This window comes from Talpa europaea, assembly GCF_964194135.1.
Source record: "Talpa europaea genome assembly, chromosome: 11".
In the NCBI taxonomy this organism is placed as follows: domain Eukaryota; kingdom Metazoa; phylum Chordata; class Mammalia; order Eulipotyphla; family Talpidae; genus Talpa; species Talpa europaea.
In genome coordinates this window covers 20,344,897-20,360,989 of record NC_140078.1, presented here as the reverse complement: position 1 = coordinate 20,360,989, position 16,093 = coordinate 20,344,897, and the positions used below count along the sequence as shown (strand labels likewise).

General features: G+C 43.0%; 2 protein-coding genes across 4 annotated transcripts in view; one reads left to right on the top strand and one right to left on the bottom strand.

The window, feature by feature from the left end:
- The window catches only part of NCOA6 (nuclear receptor coactivator 6), a gene marked incomplete at both ends in the record, with an annotated part of 56,088 nt that extends 47,190 nt beyond the window's left edge, over positions 1-8,898 (top strand). For both annotated transcript variants that reach the window (XM_084246930.1, XM_084246931.1), the window contains 2 exons: positions 1,899-2,047; positions 8,855-8,898. In XM_084246930.1, the coding sequence (XP_084103056.1) occupies positions 1,899-2,047; positions 8,855-8,898 (193 nt within the window). The remainder of the gene's footprint in view (positions 1-1,898; positions 2,048-8,854) is intronic.
- A 4,772-nt stretch (positions 8,899-13,670) lies between these two features.
- Positions 13,671-15,268, bottom strand: TP53INP2 (tumor protein p53 inducible nuclear protein 2; the record flags this gene model as incomplete). 2 transcript variants are annotated; one of them, XM_084248352.1, is made up of 3 exons in its annotated part: positions 13,671-13,923; positions 14,447-14,735; positions 15,145-15,268. In XM_084248352.1, 3 exons carry the CDS (start codon positions 15,266-15,268, stop codon positions 13,671-13,673), a joined length of 666 nt encoding a protein of 221 aa, XP_084104478.1. The 2 variants fall into 2 exon arrangements, with proteins under 2 accessions (XP_084104478.1, XP_084104479.1); XM_084248353.1 differs by having other exon boundaries at positions 14,447-14,615.
- Between the last annotated feature and the right edge of the window lie 825 nt (positions 15,269-16,093).

Below are 16,093 nucleotides of genomic sequence, written 5' to 3'. Positions count from 1 at the left end.
CCCAGTGATAGACACAAGACTTTAAAATAAAACATGCTCTCCAATCTGATGGGTGCTCTAGAATGCCAAGTGTCGTAAACCCAAAGATAGAAGAGACAACACATGGGAGTGAGTTCATGGAACATTACCCAGAAGAGGCATCCTTTTAACCAGTTTTTTTATATTGTGCCTTTTTTTTTTTTTTCAGTTTCATGCCTTATAAGCAAATTTAATCCATTTCTCTTTTCTTAATAGTTTTAATAAATTTTTTGAAACATGAAAAGTCATGGAAAATTTATTAAAGAAAACTTGAAATTTAAATCAGAATTCCAAAAAAATTACCTGTAAACCAATATTCCTGGTTTAGTAGTCATTATATATATTTAAGTTGTTCTTCTTCTAGTCCACTTCACATAGTTATATATTTATATATGTCTATGCGTGTATTTATATATTCACTAGCTCTACTGTTTACATATATTTAACATAGTGTTATGTCTAATACATATACAGATAACATATGAACATTATACACACACATCTATCTCACATCTATGCTCATATAATGAAAATGGAATTATATTATTCATAATGTTGGTTTTTCCCTACAATAATGAATAGCTTTTATCATTAAATAACTTTCTACAACATGATTTTTCATAATGATGTGCCATGAGTTAGTATACTAATCTGTGTTAAGCATTTAAGTCTTCTGTATTCATTAGCATGAATAAAATGCTTTGACATCCTTGTGTGATTTAACTCTGTAAAATGATTTGTCTCCTTAGGCACCTAGAAATAGAATTGCTGAGTCAGAGAATTTAGATTTCTCAACCTCAGCAATTATTGACAGTTTGGATTAGATAATTCTTTGTTAGCGGGCTGTCTTATGCATTATAGGCTGTTTAGTGGTACCCCTAGCCCTCTACCCAAAAGATGCTAGTAACATCCTCACTCCCCCAGTCATAACAATCAAAAATGTCTCCAGACATTGTTAAATGCCCTGTTGAGATCCATTGGGTTACACAGTTTACACTCCTTCTGGAATGCATGAAATGTTTTTCTCTCTATACACTCAGTAATACTGGATATTGCTAATTTTAAGTCTGCATACTGAAAAAAGGATTTGAACTAGGGGCAGTTAATATACTCAGCAGTGTAGTGTGACTGTAGTACTATGCGTCTTCTTCTATACTGTTACTTGTAGTATGTCACTCTCTGACTGTACAAGGCTCATTGTAAATGCCAATATATGTAGTAATTCCCTTATTTTTAGGTACTATTAATTTGTGAAGGGGAATATTCATATTTTAGGAAAATGGATGAGGAAGCTTGAGGATTTTTCTTTCAAGTTCCTTATATCTGTCACCTGTTTCCCTAAAATTCCACCAGCATTATGCTTTAGTATTTTATTTTTGATAATGTAACAAGCTAGACTCACTTTTTTTTATTAGTAATTATTTAATTGAAATGGCATTGATTAACATCCTTGTTAGTGTTTTGAAAGTATGGGATCTCCCCCTTTAGGTGTAGTCACCTTACCATACCCACCACCAAAGCACCCATTGTCCTCCACCATACTCCATTGTGCTCTCCTCTCACATTGTTCTCATCCTTCCCTTTCCCTCTCCTCGTCTCCCTCTGGATGCCTCAGTTCTAAGGTCAGCTTTCAAGGGTTGGTTTTAAAGTTTGTCTTTGTCTGACCCTTTGGATTCTCTGTGTTTAGACTCACTTTTAAATTTTCAGTAATACAGATGGTAACTATGTTCATTGTCGCATAGTGGAATATTTTCTCTCCAGAGTGACTATGTAGTTCTCAGCCTCCTGCCTTATGAATGAGACTCTATCTGAAGAGCCCTTTTTTGTGTGACTTGATTCCCTCACCTCTTTGGAAACTTTTTGCTTCCCTTTGTTGTTAGCAGTGAGCCCAAAGAGATCATAGAAAAGTCCAAAACCCCAAGCCGAAGAAACTCCCGAACTGAAGAGCCAAGTGTGGCTTCTGAAAGTGTGGAAAATGGACATCGTAAGCGATCCTCTCGGCCTGCTTCAGCCTCCAGCTCTACTAAAGGTTAGCAGTGGGTTGTGGGTGCTATTTGTGAGTCAAATAAAAGAATAGGGTTCTTATCACAACAGAAGAGGACTTTGTCCTTCATCTTTGCCTTCTGTTCCTTAAATTTATCAAGGTACTTTGACTATTACTGCTTCTTTGGTTCTTCATTTGTTAGTTCATGTAACTATGTGTTTTCTGTGTGTGTGACACAAGAGCAGCCAGCACTGTTGGCAAAAAGATCATAATAGGACATATTGATGCATGATCACCACTTCAGATAAGTCCTCAGTATGGCCCAACCATCTTTCTGTTTTTCTGTGGTCAACTCTCTTTCCCACTCTCTGTTCTTTTTAAACCTCTGTTGTCTCACCCTCTTTCAGCAGAGACTCTCACCTCTTCACAGAGAAAATAGAACTCCCTCAACTCTTTACTACCAAGACATAAATCTACCAGTGTCATCTTTTCCTCCTTCTATAAAAGAACAGCTGTCTGTCTTCTTCAAGTCTAAGGCCAGTTCCTCCACTTTGATCTTTTCTGACCTGAAGAACTTTACACTACCAATTTTCTCTTCACTATTATTTGCTCTCTGCTTTTTAAATTAGCTCTTCCCTTGAATTCTGTGGCTAAGAACTCTGAATAATTTTCTGTATACTTCTCTGATAGCTCCTTCTCAGTCTCTATTTCTAACCATTAGATGCTGGCCTTCCTCAAACTTCAATCCTAAATCATTTTTTCTCATCAACTTATATTTTCTCTCTAATGGATCTTATTCCTGTTCTCCCCTTCTTCAGTTACTGTCTTTCACAGAGGAGTCATGAGCTTTTATTTCAAATACAGAGCTCTAGAGATCTCACACAACTACAGGTAGTTGTGATTTTTACAGGTAGACTTATGATTTTCATCACCAATATAAGGTCCTCTGTCATTGTCCCCCATCTCGTGAATGGCATTACCATCTGTTAGGCAACTATTCTTTGGCACCTCTGTCCCTCACCTTCACCTCTAATCCATCACGCACACACACACACACACAGAGAGACACAAAAACCTGCTGATTTTTATCTCAGGTGGTCCAAACTCATCCACTTTATCCCATCTTAACTGCTATGCTAACTTAAAACCCTTAAATGTTTACCACTGTAATTAGGATTAACTTCTAAAAGCATCAACATGGCACATAAGATTCTGTGTGGCCTGGCCCCTGTTAACCTCTCCCAGCCTCATCTCACCAACCTCAGCAACTTGGACATGCCATCTTCATCCCTCTCATCACAGGCCTATGTATGTGTTGCAGTTATTGTGGAAATTTCCTTCCACTTCCTTCCTCTTTTCTTGTTAAATTCCTACTCTTTCTACTTGTCTTAGCTCAGTTGTCACTACTGTGAGGAATCATAGCACCATGTTGTTCTCTATCATAACACCACAGTTGTAACTTTATGTCTATTTATGTGATAGATAATTTAAGTCTGTACTCTATTAGAGCAGGAGACCATATCTGGTTTTGCTTACCACCTATCCCTGTTGCCTTGTATGGCACTTTATATAATTAGTAACAATTACTTTAATAACCACCTATCAAATAAATACATATATTATATATATATATATATATATATATATATATATATATATATATATGAAGTACTTACTACATGCCAGGCTCTGGGGATATAACAGTCGAAAGATAGCTTCTCTGTTTTTATCACATTGATTATATGCTAACTGTAAAGACAGACTCAGTGTATTAAATATTACATGCTATAATAGCAACATTGCATAGTACTATAGGAGCATATAGCTAAGGTTCTTTGCTCCTCCACCAAGTCAGAGAAGTATTTCTAGAGAAAAATATGTTTAAATTGAGACCTGAATAATGAGGAGGTATTTATCCATGCTGTGGGGGTTGAAGGAAGTATTCAAAGCAAGAGGTACAACCTGTGCAAAGGCCGAGATCTGAAAGGGTGTGATTCCCTCCTCCTCCCAGGAAATGTGCTGAGCTTGAGTAACCCTGATTGGGCAAGAGGTAGGATCCTGGCCAAGTGCCTGATATCAGCAGGGCTACTGAGAAACAGTCAGGTACTATTGGGTTGCCTGTCTGAAGACCAGGGCAAGTTATGGTGCACCAACACTGGACACCAGATACAGACCTGAGAGATCAACTGTCATTGGCAGGTCATATTTCTGGGCAGCAGTTTCATGATGTCTCTTAAGAGCTCCGGGAGTGGGCCACGGTCTAAGGTCTTATACAAGTAAGGCAGATAGATTGAAGACCCCCTTACCTTAGCCTGCTAGAGAAGGGAGATGTTGGGAGTGGCCATCTTTTCTCTCTAGGCATACCCAGAGTCTTCTTGGGTATCCCCACTTCTAATGCAGAAATGGAACCAACAACTTTCTTCTTTACTGGGAATCATCTCGTAGGCAGAAACTTGTTTTGAAAGAAGCATGCCTTTCAGCCTCAAGTACTAAACTCTTGAGCACAAAAGGGAAAATTCCTGGAATCCTATGGGAAAGTCTGTTTCACCTCAATTCTGTGTATTCTTTTTGTCCCTTAGTTTCCGAAAGGATCAAGGTCTTCTAGACTGTAAAATATGGTGTGTAATTGACTTTAAATCAGGAAAAAGTGTTGTCTTTTAGAGATAATATACCCCAGATTTTTAGAACCTTGACATGAGCCTAGAGCCTCCAGATACTAAAGATGCCATTTACAGATGACCAGAAAGAATTAATGTTAGAAGAAATTGGGCCATTTAAGAAGAGATGCCCAAATTAGAGCCACTCTAGAGAAATGCCATCCAAGGAAAGATGGAAAGCTACAACCTACTGTAGAAGAGGTATGGGAATAGGCTTCTATACTTAAGCTGGACACTGTTCCAAGGTACTGGTAGTCATGTTGGTATGCCAGCCCCATCCAGGCTTAACTGCTGGCTTAGGAGAGGCCACAAAGACTTATAGGCTTTGTGATCTTACATGGAGAGTTGTTTGTATATCTTCCTAGAAGAAGGCAGAGTTCTGACCAGATCCTTGGAATCAGTCATATATAGTGCTCTACACGCACCTCCAATCTTCAGGACATTTAACTTTAACTCTCCTAGTTAAGTTACCTTTTAAATCAGAAATGAGTACTTACAACTTTCAGTTTTTAAGCATTAGAACTTTTGGTTCCAAATTAAAGAGTAAATATGCGTATTGTTTGTCTTGTTAGGTAGTATACAAAAATATGAACCAAAGTCATAAAATAGCTTTCTGTGACTGTATTTGAACCATTACCCAGGGAGTGATCTTAAAATATCAAGCTGGTTTCCAATATTTATGTACTTCAAACTTGGAGGCACATAACCAGTGATGGGTAGCTAAAACATTTTCCTGTAGCATCAGTATTTAAAATGTTAAGGGAAAGAAGCGTTCTTTCTTTTTGCACTCATAAGATTTTGGTCATATTATATGCAAGCAAAATCAGAAAACATTCTCTTTTTCTGTGAATTTTGAAAGCTGAGAAATAGTAACAGTTTATAATGAAAAATATTGCTACTTTTTTATTGTTGAGAACCAGTGACGTTTATCATGTTCCTACTGTGAGAACAGTTTGTCTACATCATGCTGGCCAAAACCTACTAGACTGCCAAATTGGAGCAGGTGGAATGTATGATTTCTGGGCAAGTCCAAGGAGGCCTGCCATGGTTGATTGGTCATTCTCTAATCTGTTGTTTTTGGCTTTGGTTGATTGGGTTTTCCCCCCACTTTTAATTATGAACAAAAAAATTGACTCCCACAAATAAACAAACTTTTTATTTAATTGCACTTGAGGTGTTGTTTATGACTATGCAAATGAGTAGTTCTGCTTCCAGATATGATCAGTTCTCCATTAATGCAAATAATTTTTCTTAGTTTTTCTTGTCATTCTTTATTTTCTGTTCACAAATTTTTATGTTTTCAACTGGGGAAAAAAAGATCATTAGTTCAATAAAACATGGAGTTCAAAGCATATGTTTGAAACCAGGAAAAGTATGTTAATATGAGAGTAGTACAGACTGATGTTTAATTATCAGCAGTTGTGGGCATCCTAGGCATGCTAAGGTGCTCTGAGAGCAGAGTGGAGTGATAGCCCTACCCAAACAAAACCCTGTGTCTTGAGAAGTGTGTGTGTGTGTGTGTGTGTGTGTATTTGATAGTTGTTATTGTTGATACTGTGAAAATGCAAATGAGAATATGAAGATTCGAAAAAGCCCAGAACTATAACTGCCTGCAGTTGAAGCATCATTTTGAAACCAGCCATACACATTTTGAAAGGAAATTTCCAGAATGTTTTGTGATTACATAAGGAAGTAGCACATGTAGTAAAAAACACAATGAAGTGAGCAAGATTAAGTGATCAATTTATAAAACTACTCAGAAAAATAAAATGCACATGCTGGGATAGTCATTAGATCACTGTATATTAGAGAGTCAGCTAAATTTGGTTAAGGTTAAAACAAAGGAGTCAGGCTGAAAAATACCCTTAGCAAATTACACATTTAAAAATTCCCCAAGGACATATATGAACAACCACCTATAAGATGGTATTGATATAATTTTTTACCTTATAGTTGGTTCTAAAATATGAATGTAAATTATTTGACTACACTATTAGTCTTTAAACTTATGTTTGTGAAGACATTAATTTGCAAACTCCTTGATGGTTTAAAAGTAGAGGAATTTTTTAACAATATGTTTCTGTCAGTATGGTATTGATTGTGGGGAATTGGGAGTGGGATTAGGTGCAGTCAGATAAGCTAGCTTTTAGAAACAGACCTGATGGACAGCTTCAGTGCAACTTCAGCCATGATACTCACTAGAATTCCTCATTTGAAAGAATGTGTCTCTAGATTCTCACCATGTGAGTGGGAAAAGTGGAAACATTCTGAGAGAATATATATAAAATTGAACCAAAAATTTTGAAAAAGGCATCTTTTAAACAAATATATCAACGTATCGGACATGACTTTGCTCTGTGATCCAAATTGGGTCGTTTATCCAGAGGATGTGATAGAGATTTCAAAATCAGTTGATTTTTTTTTTTGTCCTCATGGAACTATAAAAGCACATTCTATACCTCCACTCCCACCGTGATAACTTGTTTGCAGTTTCCAGCATAAATCAATGAGGTTCCCCTCATTGATTCATCCTCAGAAGCAGAGGCAACCTGCCAGATCATTGGATGTTTAGGAGCAGTTACAAATAGGAATAAGCAAGGAAGGAGTGGAGGGAGACTGCAGTTGCTTATCTCCTCTTCTTCCCATGTCTTTTCCCAGCTACATAAGTGTTTCTCAGACATACCACTTGATCCTTCATATAGCAACAAAGGAGAAGCCTCCAATTAATAATTAACAGATATTTTTCTTAGGATGAACAATCAAGCTAAACCCTATATGTTTTTGTTGCAAATGATAAATTTGCTACAGAGGAAATGAAGCTTGAGAGATGGACATAAAGAGATGAATGGGGAGATGTGGGTAGTAATTTATTTACAGGGAGTTAAAATAACACAATTATCAACGTCCTGTCAGATTATTCTCTGATTTTAGTGAAATTCTAATGAGTTAAATCAGACTGATTTTACCATAAGGCACAACATGACCTATCAACAAGAAGATATACATACTAAAATTTCTACCAACAGAACCCCAGAAACATTGCACAGGTCACCTCTTGGAAAGTCATCTAGGTCTCCCTTCTTAGAAATTACTGTAGCTAACAGAGCAATAAATTTTTTGCTTTTTTCATCTATATTTTGAGACTAGGCTCTCAAAATATGATCTAAAGGACAGGGAAAATTGCTTAGAACACTGAATCTAACATATGACATTATAAAACTTAACCTAGTTTCTAGAAATGAATACTTATGATTAGTCTTACATATTAATGTCTTAGACAGAAAACTTTTTTTCTTCATGGCAAATTAATTTTAAAACATTGTTTTTATACTAAAACCAAAATATCTAGCATGGAGCAGCATGAAGAATCAGGATGAATTTTTAAGATCAATGTGAGATTTTACTGTTTACACTTGGAGAGTTTCAAGTTATTTGTTGTACTCTGCTGTAGAAGAATTTTGTGTGGGAAAGTTTTTTGAGAAGCATAGTTTAATGTGAAATGTGAATAAGTTGATTTGACAATGACAGTACAAGAGGAATTAAAGAAATTAAAATGCATTCATTCTCCTTTAGATCACTGTTACCCTGCATATAAATCACTCTGTTCCTACCTCTTCCATAATGCTCTCAAGTTCACTTTCAGATCAGGCTGTGGCTTGTTCTGAATTGCTTCCATGCAGTGGATACCTAAAGGCATGTGTGGACCACAGATGACTCTTGTTGACCAAGGGTGAAGAGTCAATCATATCCATGGTACAGAGACTTTGACTGTAGTGTGGCAAAAGTTTCTTACTGCAAAACAATGACTTGGCTCCAAAAGGGATGCGGAGGCTGGTTTGTTTGTACTCTGGCACAGTTTACTAACATTATTCAATTGATTTCTCACCAGAAGCACAGGCAGTCTCTCCATCGTTTCACTGGGTGATAGAAATTGGTAATGGAGATTTGGGTGCTAATTGCCTAGCTAACAAAGCTCTCCCAACTGTGCTACTTTTACCAGCTAGGTATGTTACTTCATCTCCCGCCACTGTATCACATTTGCCCAGTTGCCAGGCCCTTACAAACAGAGCTGTAGCTTCTCCACACTGAGTCCAGTAGGGTTCCAGCTATGTTAGCCCTGGTTTTGCAGACTGCCTGAAAGACACTGCTGTAAAGAGTTGCCTCAGCTGAACATGTCCTTCCTTTCCCCCCACAGACATAACCAGTGCGGTGCAATCCAAGCGAAGAAAATCCAAGTAAACAAGCTGGACGGCGACTTGATACTTGTAAATGTGTGTGAATTTTACAAAAAGCATTTTTGAGCTGTGACTTTTTAAAATCCATTTCTGTACAGTTAGTCATTTTAATAATGTGGCCCTTTTCCTATTCCCTGCAAACTGTTTCGTAAAGTGCAATGGGAAAGCAGAGTTGTTGAACCTTTTTTGATGTTGCAAGATGAAGTTCAAGTTTCTAAAATGTTGCCATGTATTGAGAGAAGCTAATACTATTATATTAGTTTTCACATTTCCTAAGCAGCCTAGAGTACAGGGTGAGCATCTTTAGATCTTCTAATGATGTATTGTGCTGTGGAAGTACTGTGTGTGAATAGCAGTAGTGTGGGCAAAAGGAATTTTCTCATTTGGAAATGTTGTAAATAATTTTATTATATAGTGTTTTGGATGTATTTGTTGTAGAAATGGACCAGTGAATAAAGAGAATCTAAGGGTTTCTACAATGTGAAATACTGAATGTGTTAAATAAATGTCATTGTTCTAGAACACAAATGTATGTCATTGGTGACATTGGTAAGGGATTATGGGTGAACAAGCTCTTTATTTGGACCATAAATGAGTAGAACAACTTTCTTTGTAAATTAGAATCCCATCTTGTCCTCACACACCTGGGATACCTAGCTGGCAAATTGAGGAAAGAGCACATACTTATGCACTCAACTCATTCTTGGCTTTGATGAAGTTAGCCCTTTTCTAGCACTCTACTAGACACTTGGTCAATTTTCTTTTGCAAGATAACAGAAATAACCGAGCGTATCCAAGACCACCCCAGATTTTCTAGGTACAGGAGACCATCAGCAAACAGAGCACTTTTCCTTCACCTCATACCTCTGCTTCTCCATGCATTTGATGAATTGCTCTAAAATAACTTTATTATATCTTTTCCATTCAAGAGATAAACCCAGACTGACCAGCAAGATTCTTTCTAACAGCATCAAGAATCTAGCCCAGTAAAGTCAGCTTTCCATTTTCAGTTTAGTTCTATGGTTAGGTGGGGAAGCTCCTAAATAAAAGCAGTCATTTTGTGTCACATAATTCAGAGATGTCCACTACATTCCATTTCTTGGCTGCCCTGTTTCTCATTTGCATCAGTCTTAGGGGTGACTTTCCATCAATATGCTCACATTTACCCCTTTCCTGTCTTCGCTCATCTTCAACTCTGAGGTCTCCAAACCAGCTGCTTTTGCAGCTCTTACCTTCAGGGAAATCCATTGCTTGGATCTCTGTCCTTGTCTCCATGTAGGCTTCAACTTTCTGCTGGCTCCTATAGCTAGACATATATTCCGTCCCTTCCCTGCTGTGTTTCTGTGCCTGTGCCTGACACCAAAAGGATGAGTTGGTGATTCTCTGACATGCTCTTATTCTCATCTCTATTTCAAATGTCTTAATATATGTGTCTTATATTATAATGATCCTCCTAAAAGTAGTTATTTATGAGTCAGACTCCACATTGTCTGGCTCTGTTCCCAGCAGGCTTTTCTACCCTCTTCCTTCTCTATATGACACACATTACCAGAACCAAAGCCAACCATAGGGTATTACTGGCATAATAATACCCTGTGCCACTACTGTGCTTGAGATTGCGAAGTGTTTCTCTCTTGCTTTAGCTCAATTCAGGCAGAAAGCATGTGCTTTAAATAGATTTTTATTTGTTTTTCTTTATATTAATTTTTTTCTCCCATAGAGGAATAACATTACAATCTAACAATCAGAATCCTGTTACACATGTACACAGGCATGCCACATGACCGGGTTGAGGTGGTTGTGTCCTTGAGTCTGTCAACATGTCACAACATGGTCAGAGTCTCCTCATTTCATCAATCTCAACACAAAACACCCAGAGGGATGCATTCAACTTGTTGGTTCCATTTGGAACTAGGTATCAGAGTAAGAGGGAAGATATAAGGGACTACGGTGTGTCTGCATTCAGTCCCCTCAGGTAAAGCCACATGGATCTGAGGAGGCATCCAAGAGCTCTGGTGGGGACCTTGTTGCACCTAAGATGTTATGGGTCAGAGCAAAGTGATCAGGGTTCAGACAGGGGGCTGGGGAGCAGTCAGACTCCAAAACAGCAGCAAACTGCACTCACACACACAAGGTACCCTGCTAGGGCCACACTGACAATGGCAGGGAAGTGACACCAGAGCACTCAGACAATGGGGAATAACTGGAAGTCACCCTTTGATGTAACTGGGACTCTAGAAACAGGGGACCCTATGACACACACAGTTTTGGCAAAGTGCTGGTAGTATTGACGTTAATACAACTGGAACTTCTCCAGGTTCTCTGAAAACATCAATCAAAACAGACTCTCTAACCCCCTCCTTTCTAGGGTTGCATAGGACTTTGTGAATTCTGGTTCCCTCGTGTATTCAAGTTCTGTGGTTTAAAAAAAAAAAAATCCTGAAGCATGCTCAAGGTGAAAGGCACATACACAGTCAATACAGTATGACGAGGTCTGATGCTTCAGGAGTCAGACTAGCAGGAGACTGAGTAGTGTTGGTTCTTAGAAATCTATACACAATTAAAAATATTGCCACACGCAAATGCTACAGAATCCATAGGAAAATACAAAAACATGAGCCTTGCAACCAGCCAGATGATAAGATTGGAGGGCTCTAGAACTATAGTAGCCTCCAGAAATATGGGAGGGTCCTTTTGAAATGTGAGCCAAATGCCCTATAACTCACTCTTCCTCCACCAGAAGGATCATGGGTACTCTCCAGGACTAAGCCTAGGTCCCAGCTGGCAGCACAGCAGTAGGCAGGAAGAGTTGGAGGGAGTTCCAGCTCTTAGAAATGCTGAAGACCCTAAGCTAGCTATGATGCGACCAAGGGGCAGATGGAAGAATAAAAGTGGCTAGGTTATAACCAAAGGAGAGCTTGGGGAGGATAACAAGGTTATCAACTACTGGGGCCCTAGTGGACTGGCATGGGGACTTTGATGATCTGCTTTTAGTATAAATTTGGCTTCCTCCTCAGGATAGGAGGCCCCAAGAGGGCTTCCTAGGTCTCCATCCCAGTATCCATGGAACTACCCCCTCCCTTCCCTACACGCCCACAATGAGGATGGGAGCGCTAAGGTCTGGGAAGGCAGCAGAGCCTTTAACTGGCATAGGATTTCAGTTTTTTCCAAGCCTCAGCATGGCTCTGAGGCCTAGAAACCTGGAATTTGGGTAAAGGGAAGACCTATGTTAGTATGTAACAGGAAATCTTATAAGTTTCAAGGAAGAAAGAACACACACTAGAAAAGGATAGTTAGAAAGAGGAAAAGGGAAGCAACTCGGGGCATCCCCAAGAGGCTGTTGCTGGTGTCTGAGCCCAAAATTCAGTCCCACCACTAGAAGGAGAAAGCTGGCTGCCCCTGTCCTCCCAGTCTCACCCAGGGATTCAAGTTCCCTCCTCCAGGTGCTAACTGGAGGAGAAGGAAAGGGGAACCATAAGGACACCCATTTCTCCCCAATAGCTTAAAAAGGAAGAGAGAAAATGAGGAGAGGCCCCCGGAAGGCTATGAACCTGGATAGGAACTATCTGGGAATAGAGACACTGGGGCTCCTGGCCTCCTACCCAGGAGTGTTTATTAGCCATTCTGGGCAGAGTGTGAAATAAAAAATGCAAGATGAAGTCTGAACTGTCAATCTTAGGATGGCTTTACCCCACAGCTTGTCTTCCTGGCATCATCCTGTGTTCTTACTCCGGGATATGCCCTTTTGCTGACTAGAAGCCCTCTAGCCAGCATCTCTCCTAAGCCAGTTCTAGCACCTTGGGCATGTGAACAGATGGTCAGGATGGCAGGGCTTTACCCAGCCTCTATTCCTGGAGTAACATATTGTGAGTAGGGTGACAAGACTAAGCCCTTCAGACTCAGGGGCCTGCAGAGGGGGTGGACTTCAGGAAAAGATTTGGGCAGTGGGATTATAAGAAAGGGAACTGGGGGCAGACTCCAGGCTCCAGCCTGAGAGCAGGGCTTGGCCTCTCTGAGCAAGCACGGTGCCAGCCCCCATGGTGCCCTGCTCCCATCAGCTTCTCAACCTGTCTGTGCTATCTACATCTTCAATAGGCTGCCTATTTAAACTAGATTCCCGCCATCATCCTCCAAATTCACATGTCACAATCCTCTTCCACATACTTTACCTTTCCAGGCCTAAGGAACTTCAAAGAGCCCAGCCCCCAGGGGGGAAGGGAGGTGGTGAGACTCCCCACAAGAGAGGGAAGGAGTCTCTCCCTCCTTCCCATCCATTTGGAGGGAGTAACTGGGAATGAATAATAAGGAGGCAGGAGTGAGTGTAGTGCCAACCATGTGCTAGAGAGGCTTGTTAGGTGGGAGTTAAAGGTGGGGCTTGAACCAGATCTGGGATAGGAAGGAGAGACGTCAGAAAGAGGAGTGACCAGAGGTAGAGGACTGGAGAGCAAAGATGAAGGGGAATGTTAGGGCAGAGGTTGGGATGGGGATGAGAGAAAGGAGTGTCAGGGGTTGGAGAGAGAGAGGATTAGATAGGGGGCCTGGGGGCCAGGAGGAAAGGTGAAGGATGAGAGGGGATTCAGAGATGGATTAGAGGATCGAAGGTGGGAAAATCCAGGGGTTGTGAGAGGGGCTATCACCCCATCTCCTACGCTTGAAGGGAGGTTGTGTCCAGCCTGAGTCAGGCCTCGGGCACCCCTCGAGCAGCACTCTGGCTGCCATGAAGGGGCCCGAAAGGGGTAGGGAGTCTAAGAGGGGTGTTATGTGGCCGGCAGACGCTCAGTAGTTGAACTGGCGTTGGCACGGCTGGTAGACGAAGCTGCCCTGGTGCTTGGGCCGGCGCGGACGGCTTTCGCGGGCGCGATTCTGCCGTTGCACCACTTTTGCGCTCAGCGCATGGCGCTCGGCCCGCTGCCTGGCTCGCTGCAGCCGCCGCGCCTGGCCGGCCTTCTCCAGCAGCGCAGCCCGCGCTGGCAGAGGGGCGGCAGCGTGGTGCAGGGCCCGGGTCTCGCGGCGGGCAGGCACCAACTCCCTGCAGGAACAGAACGAGGTTTGGTCAGGGCTGAACACTGCGGATGAAGGGGGCTGGAGGGCAGTGCTGACACCTGCCTCCCAGTCGCCCGCAGCCTCGCCCCGGTGCAGTGCTGTCTCTGCTCCTAGAGGGCGCCCAGTTCCTCCATCTCCTGGGTTATAGCCCCTACGGCAGGTAAACGGGACGCGGGAAGGTTCCGACCTCCGTACAGCCTTCTACAAATGCTACCTCCGTGGAACCCTGGACTTGCTTCTCTGACCTCCAAACAGGTCCCTTCCCCAGGCCCCGCCCCAGTGGGAAGCCACGCCCCCTCCGCTAAAAGCTCCGCCCCTTACTCAGACTCAATCTCTCCCTCCTCCGCCCTCCCATGGGCCACGCCCATTGCCTCGAAAACACGCCCCCAAAGGCTGCACCCCTTCAGTGCCGGGCGGGTTACCGGACTCTGCTCCCCAGGTCCAGTCGGGCCCCCGAGCCTCCAAGACAGCCGGTCTCGGCCTCCAGGCGCCGCCCCGCATCCACTCACCCATCGCTAAGCTCGCCGTCCGGCAGGGCAGCGTCCGGGTGCGGGGAAGGGGGCCCAGGCTCCAGCACGATGGTGCTGCCGGTGACGTAAACAGACATGCTGGGGTGCTCGATGAGGAGGTCCTCCAGGGGGTTGCTCTGGAGGCGGGCCGGCCCGAGTCCCGACCCCTCTGCAGTAAAACAGGCGGGAGGGGTAACAAACCAGCTCTCGTCCATCAAGGAGGGCGCGGGCGGAGGGCGGCCTGCAGGGACTGGGGCGGCCCCCGCGCTGGGTGGAACAGCGTAGCTGTCTACGGGGCGCGGAAGGGGGTGCCAGGCGAAGGGGGGGGCGCGGCGGGGAGGGACACACACACACACCGGACACAGGGGGGCGGGGAGAGAGAGGGCATCGTTAGTCAGACCCGCAGCCCTGCCGGCTTCGCCCACGGGGTACCCACGGACCAGGTATTTCAACCTGTTGTTTCCCTAGGGCACTTGAGGTGTGGTACCCACACAGGGCCACCAAGAGACGGGGTTTGCTTAGGATGGAGCCCTGTTAACCCATCTCCACCGGCACTGCCTTAGTCCCAGTTCGCCCAGAAGGCTTGAGAGAACTTCCCAGCCCCAGCAACTCCCTTCCCCTCGGCTGCTCAGCCACCTGCCCTTACAGTGATAGCAAACACCCAGGAGTCGCAGTCCTGGCCCCCCAGTTAGCCTCACCCGGCAAGTCAATGATGAGCCAGCCATCCACTTCATCCTCCTCGGAGACGAAAGCTCGGGGGCAGTCCGGGTCCTCGGGAGGCGGTGGGGTGCTAAAGAAGAGACTGCTGAGGCGCTGGAACATGGCGGGAGAGTGAAGCGGCCTCAGGTGGCTCCCTATGGCAGTGCAGAAACCTGGAGGCGTACAGAGGCGTCTGAGTAGTCACTACGAAACCCGCTCCCGACTCCTGGCTGGCGCGCAGCCCTCAGAGAAGTAACAAGACTACAACAGGATGTGTGAAGAAACTTTGTGCTGTGTATGTTTTCTGGTAAGTCAGCCTACTTGCAAATTTCAGGCTTTTCTAGTTTGTGTGTGACCTTAGGAAGTTATTTAACTTATCTGTGCTTTAGCTTCCTCATTGGCCAATTGGCAATGCTAATAGTACCCTCCTCTTCCAGGCCCTTATAAGAATGAAATGAGGGGCCTCCCTGGTGGTGCAGGGGTTCAGGCAGGCTATCAAGCTATCGACAGCCACCTGCCACTTGAGTTCAGGCCAGGGGGCAGCCCACAAGGCGCAGCAGACCTCTGCTGTCTCACCTGCTGCTCCCCTCAGCAGTGTATTTCAGTAGATCTGCCTGTTCTGCTCCCACTCTGTCTCTGGTGAATCCTCTCGCCCCCCACTCTTCTGGCTTACAGTTCTTTCATCCATAAATAAATAAACCTTTTAAAAAAGAATTAAATGAGCTAATCACTTTATAAAGTGCTTAAAACAGTACCTGAGCATAGAGTAGGCATTCAATAAACTAGTTATAATTAATAATACTGTGAGATACTCTAAGGACATGGAAGAAGTGATATATATGAGCAGACTCTGTCAGGGAAGGTCTCCAAAAGATTGGCCATCCTTCAGGCTGGATCTTAAAGCAAAATAGGTATTCTCCTAACAAGAAAGAAATTGCCCAGTATTGA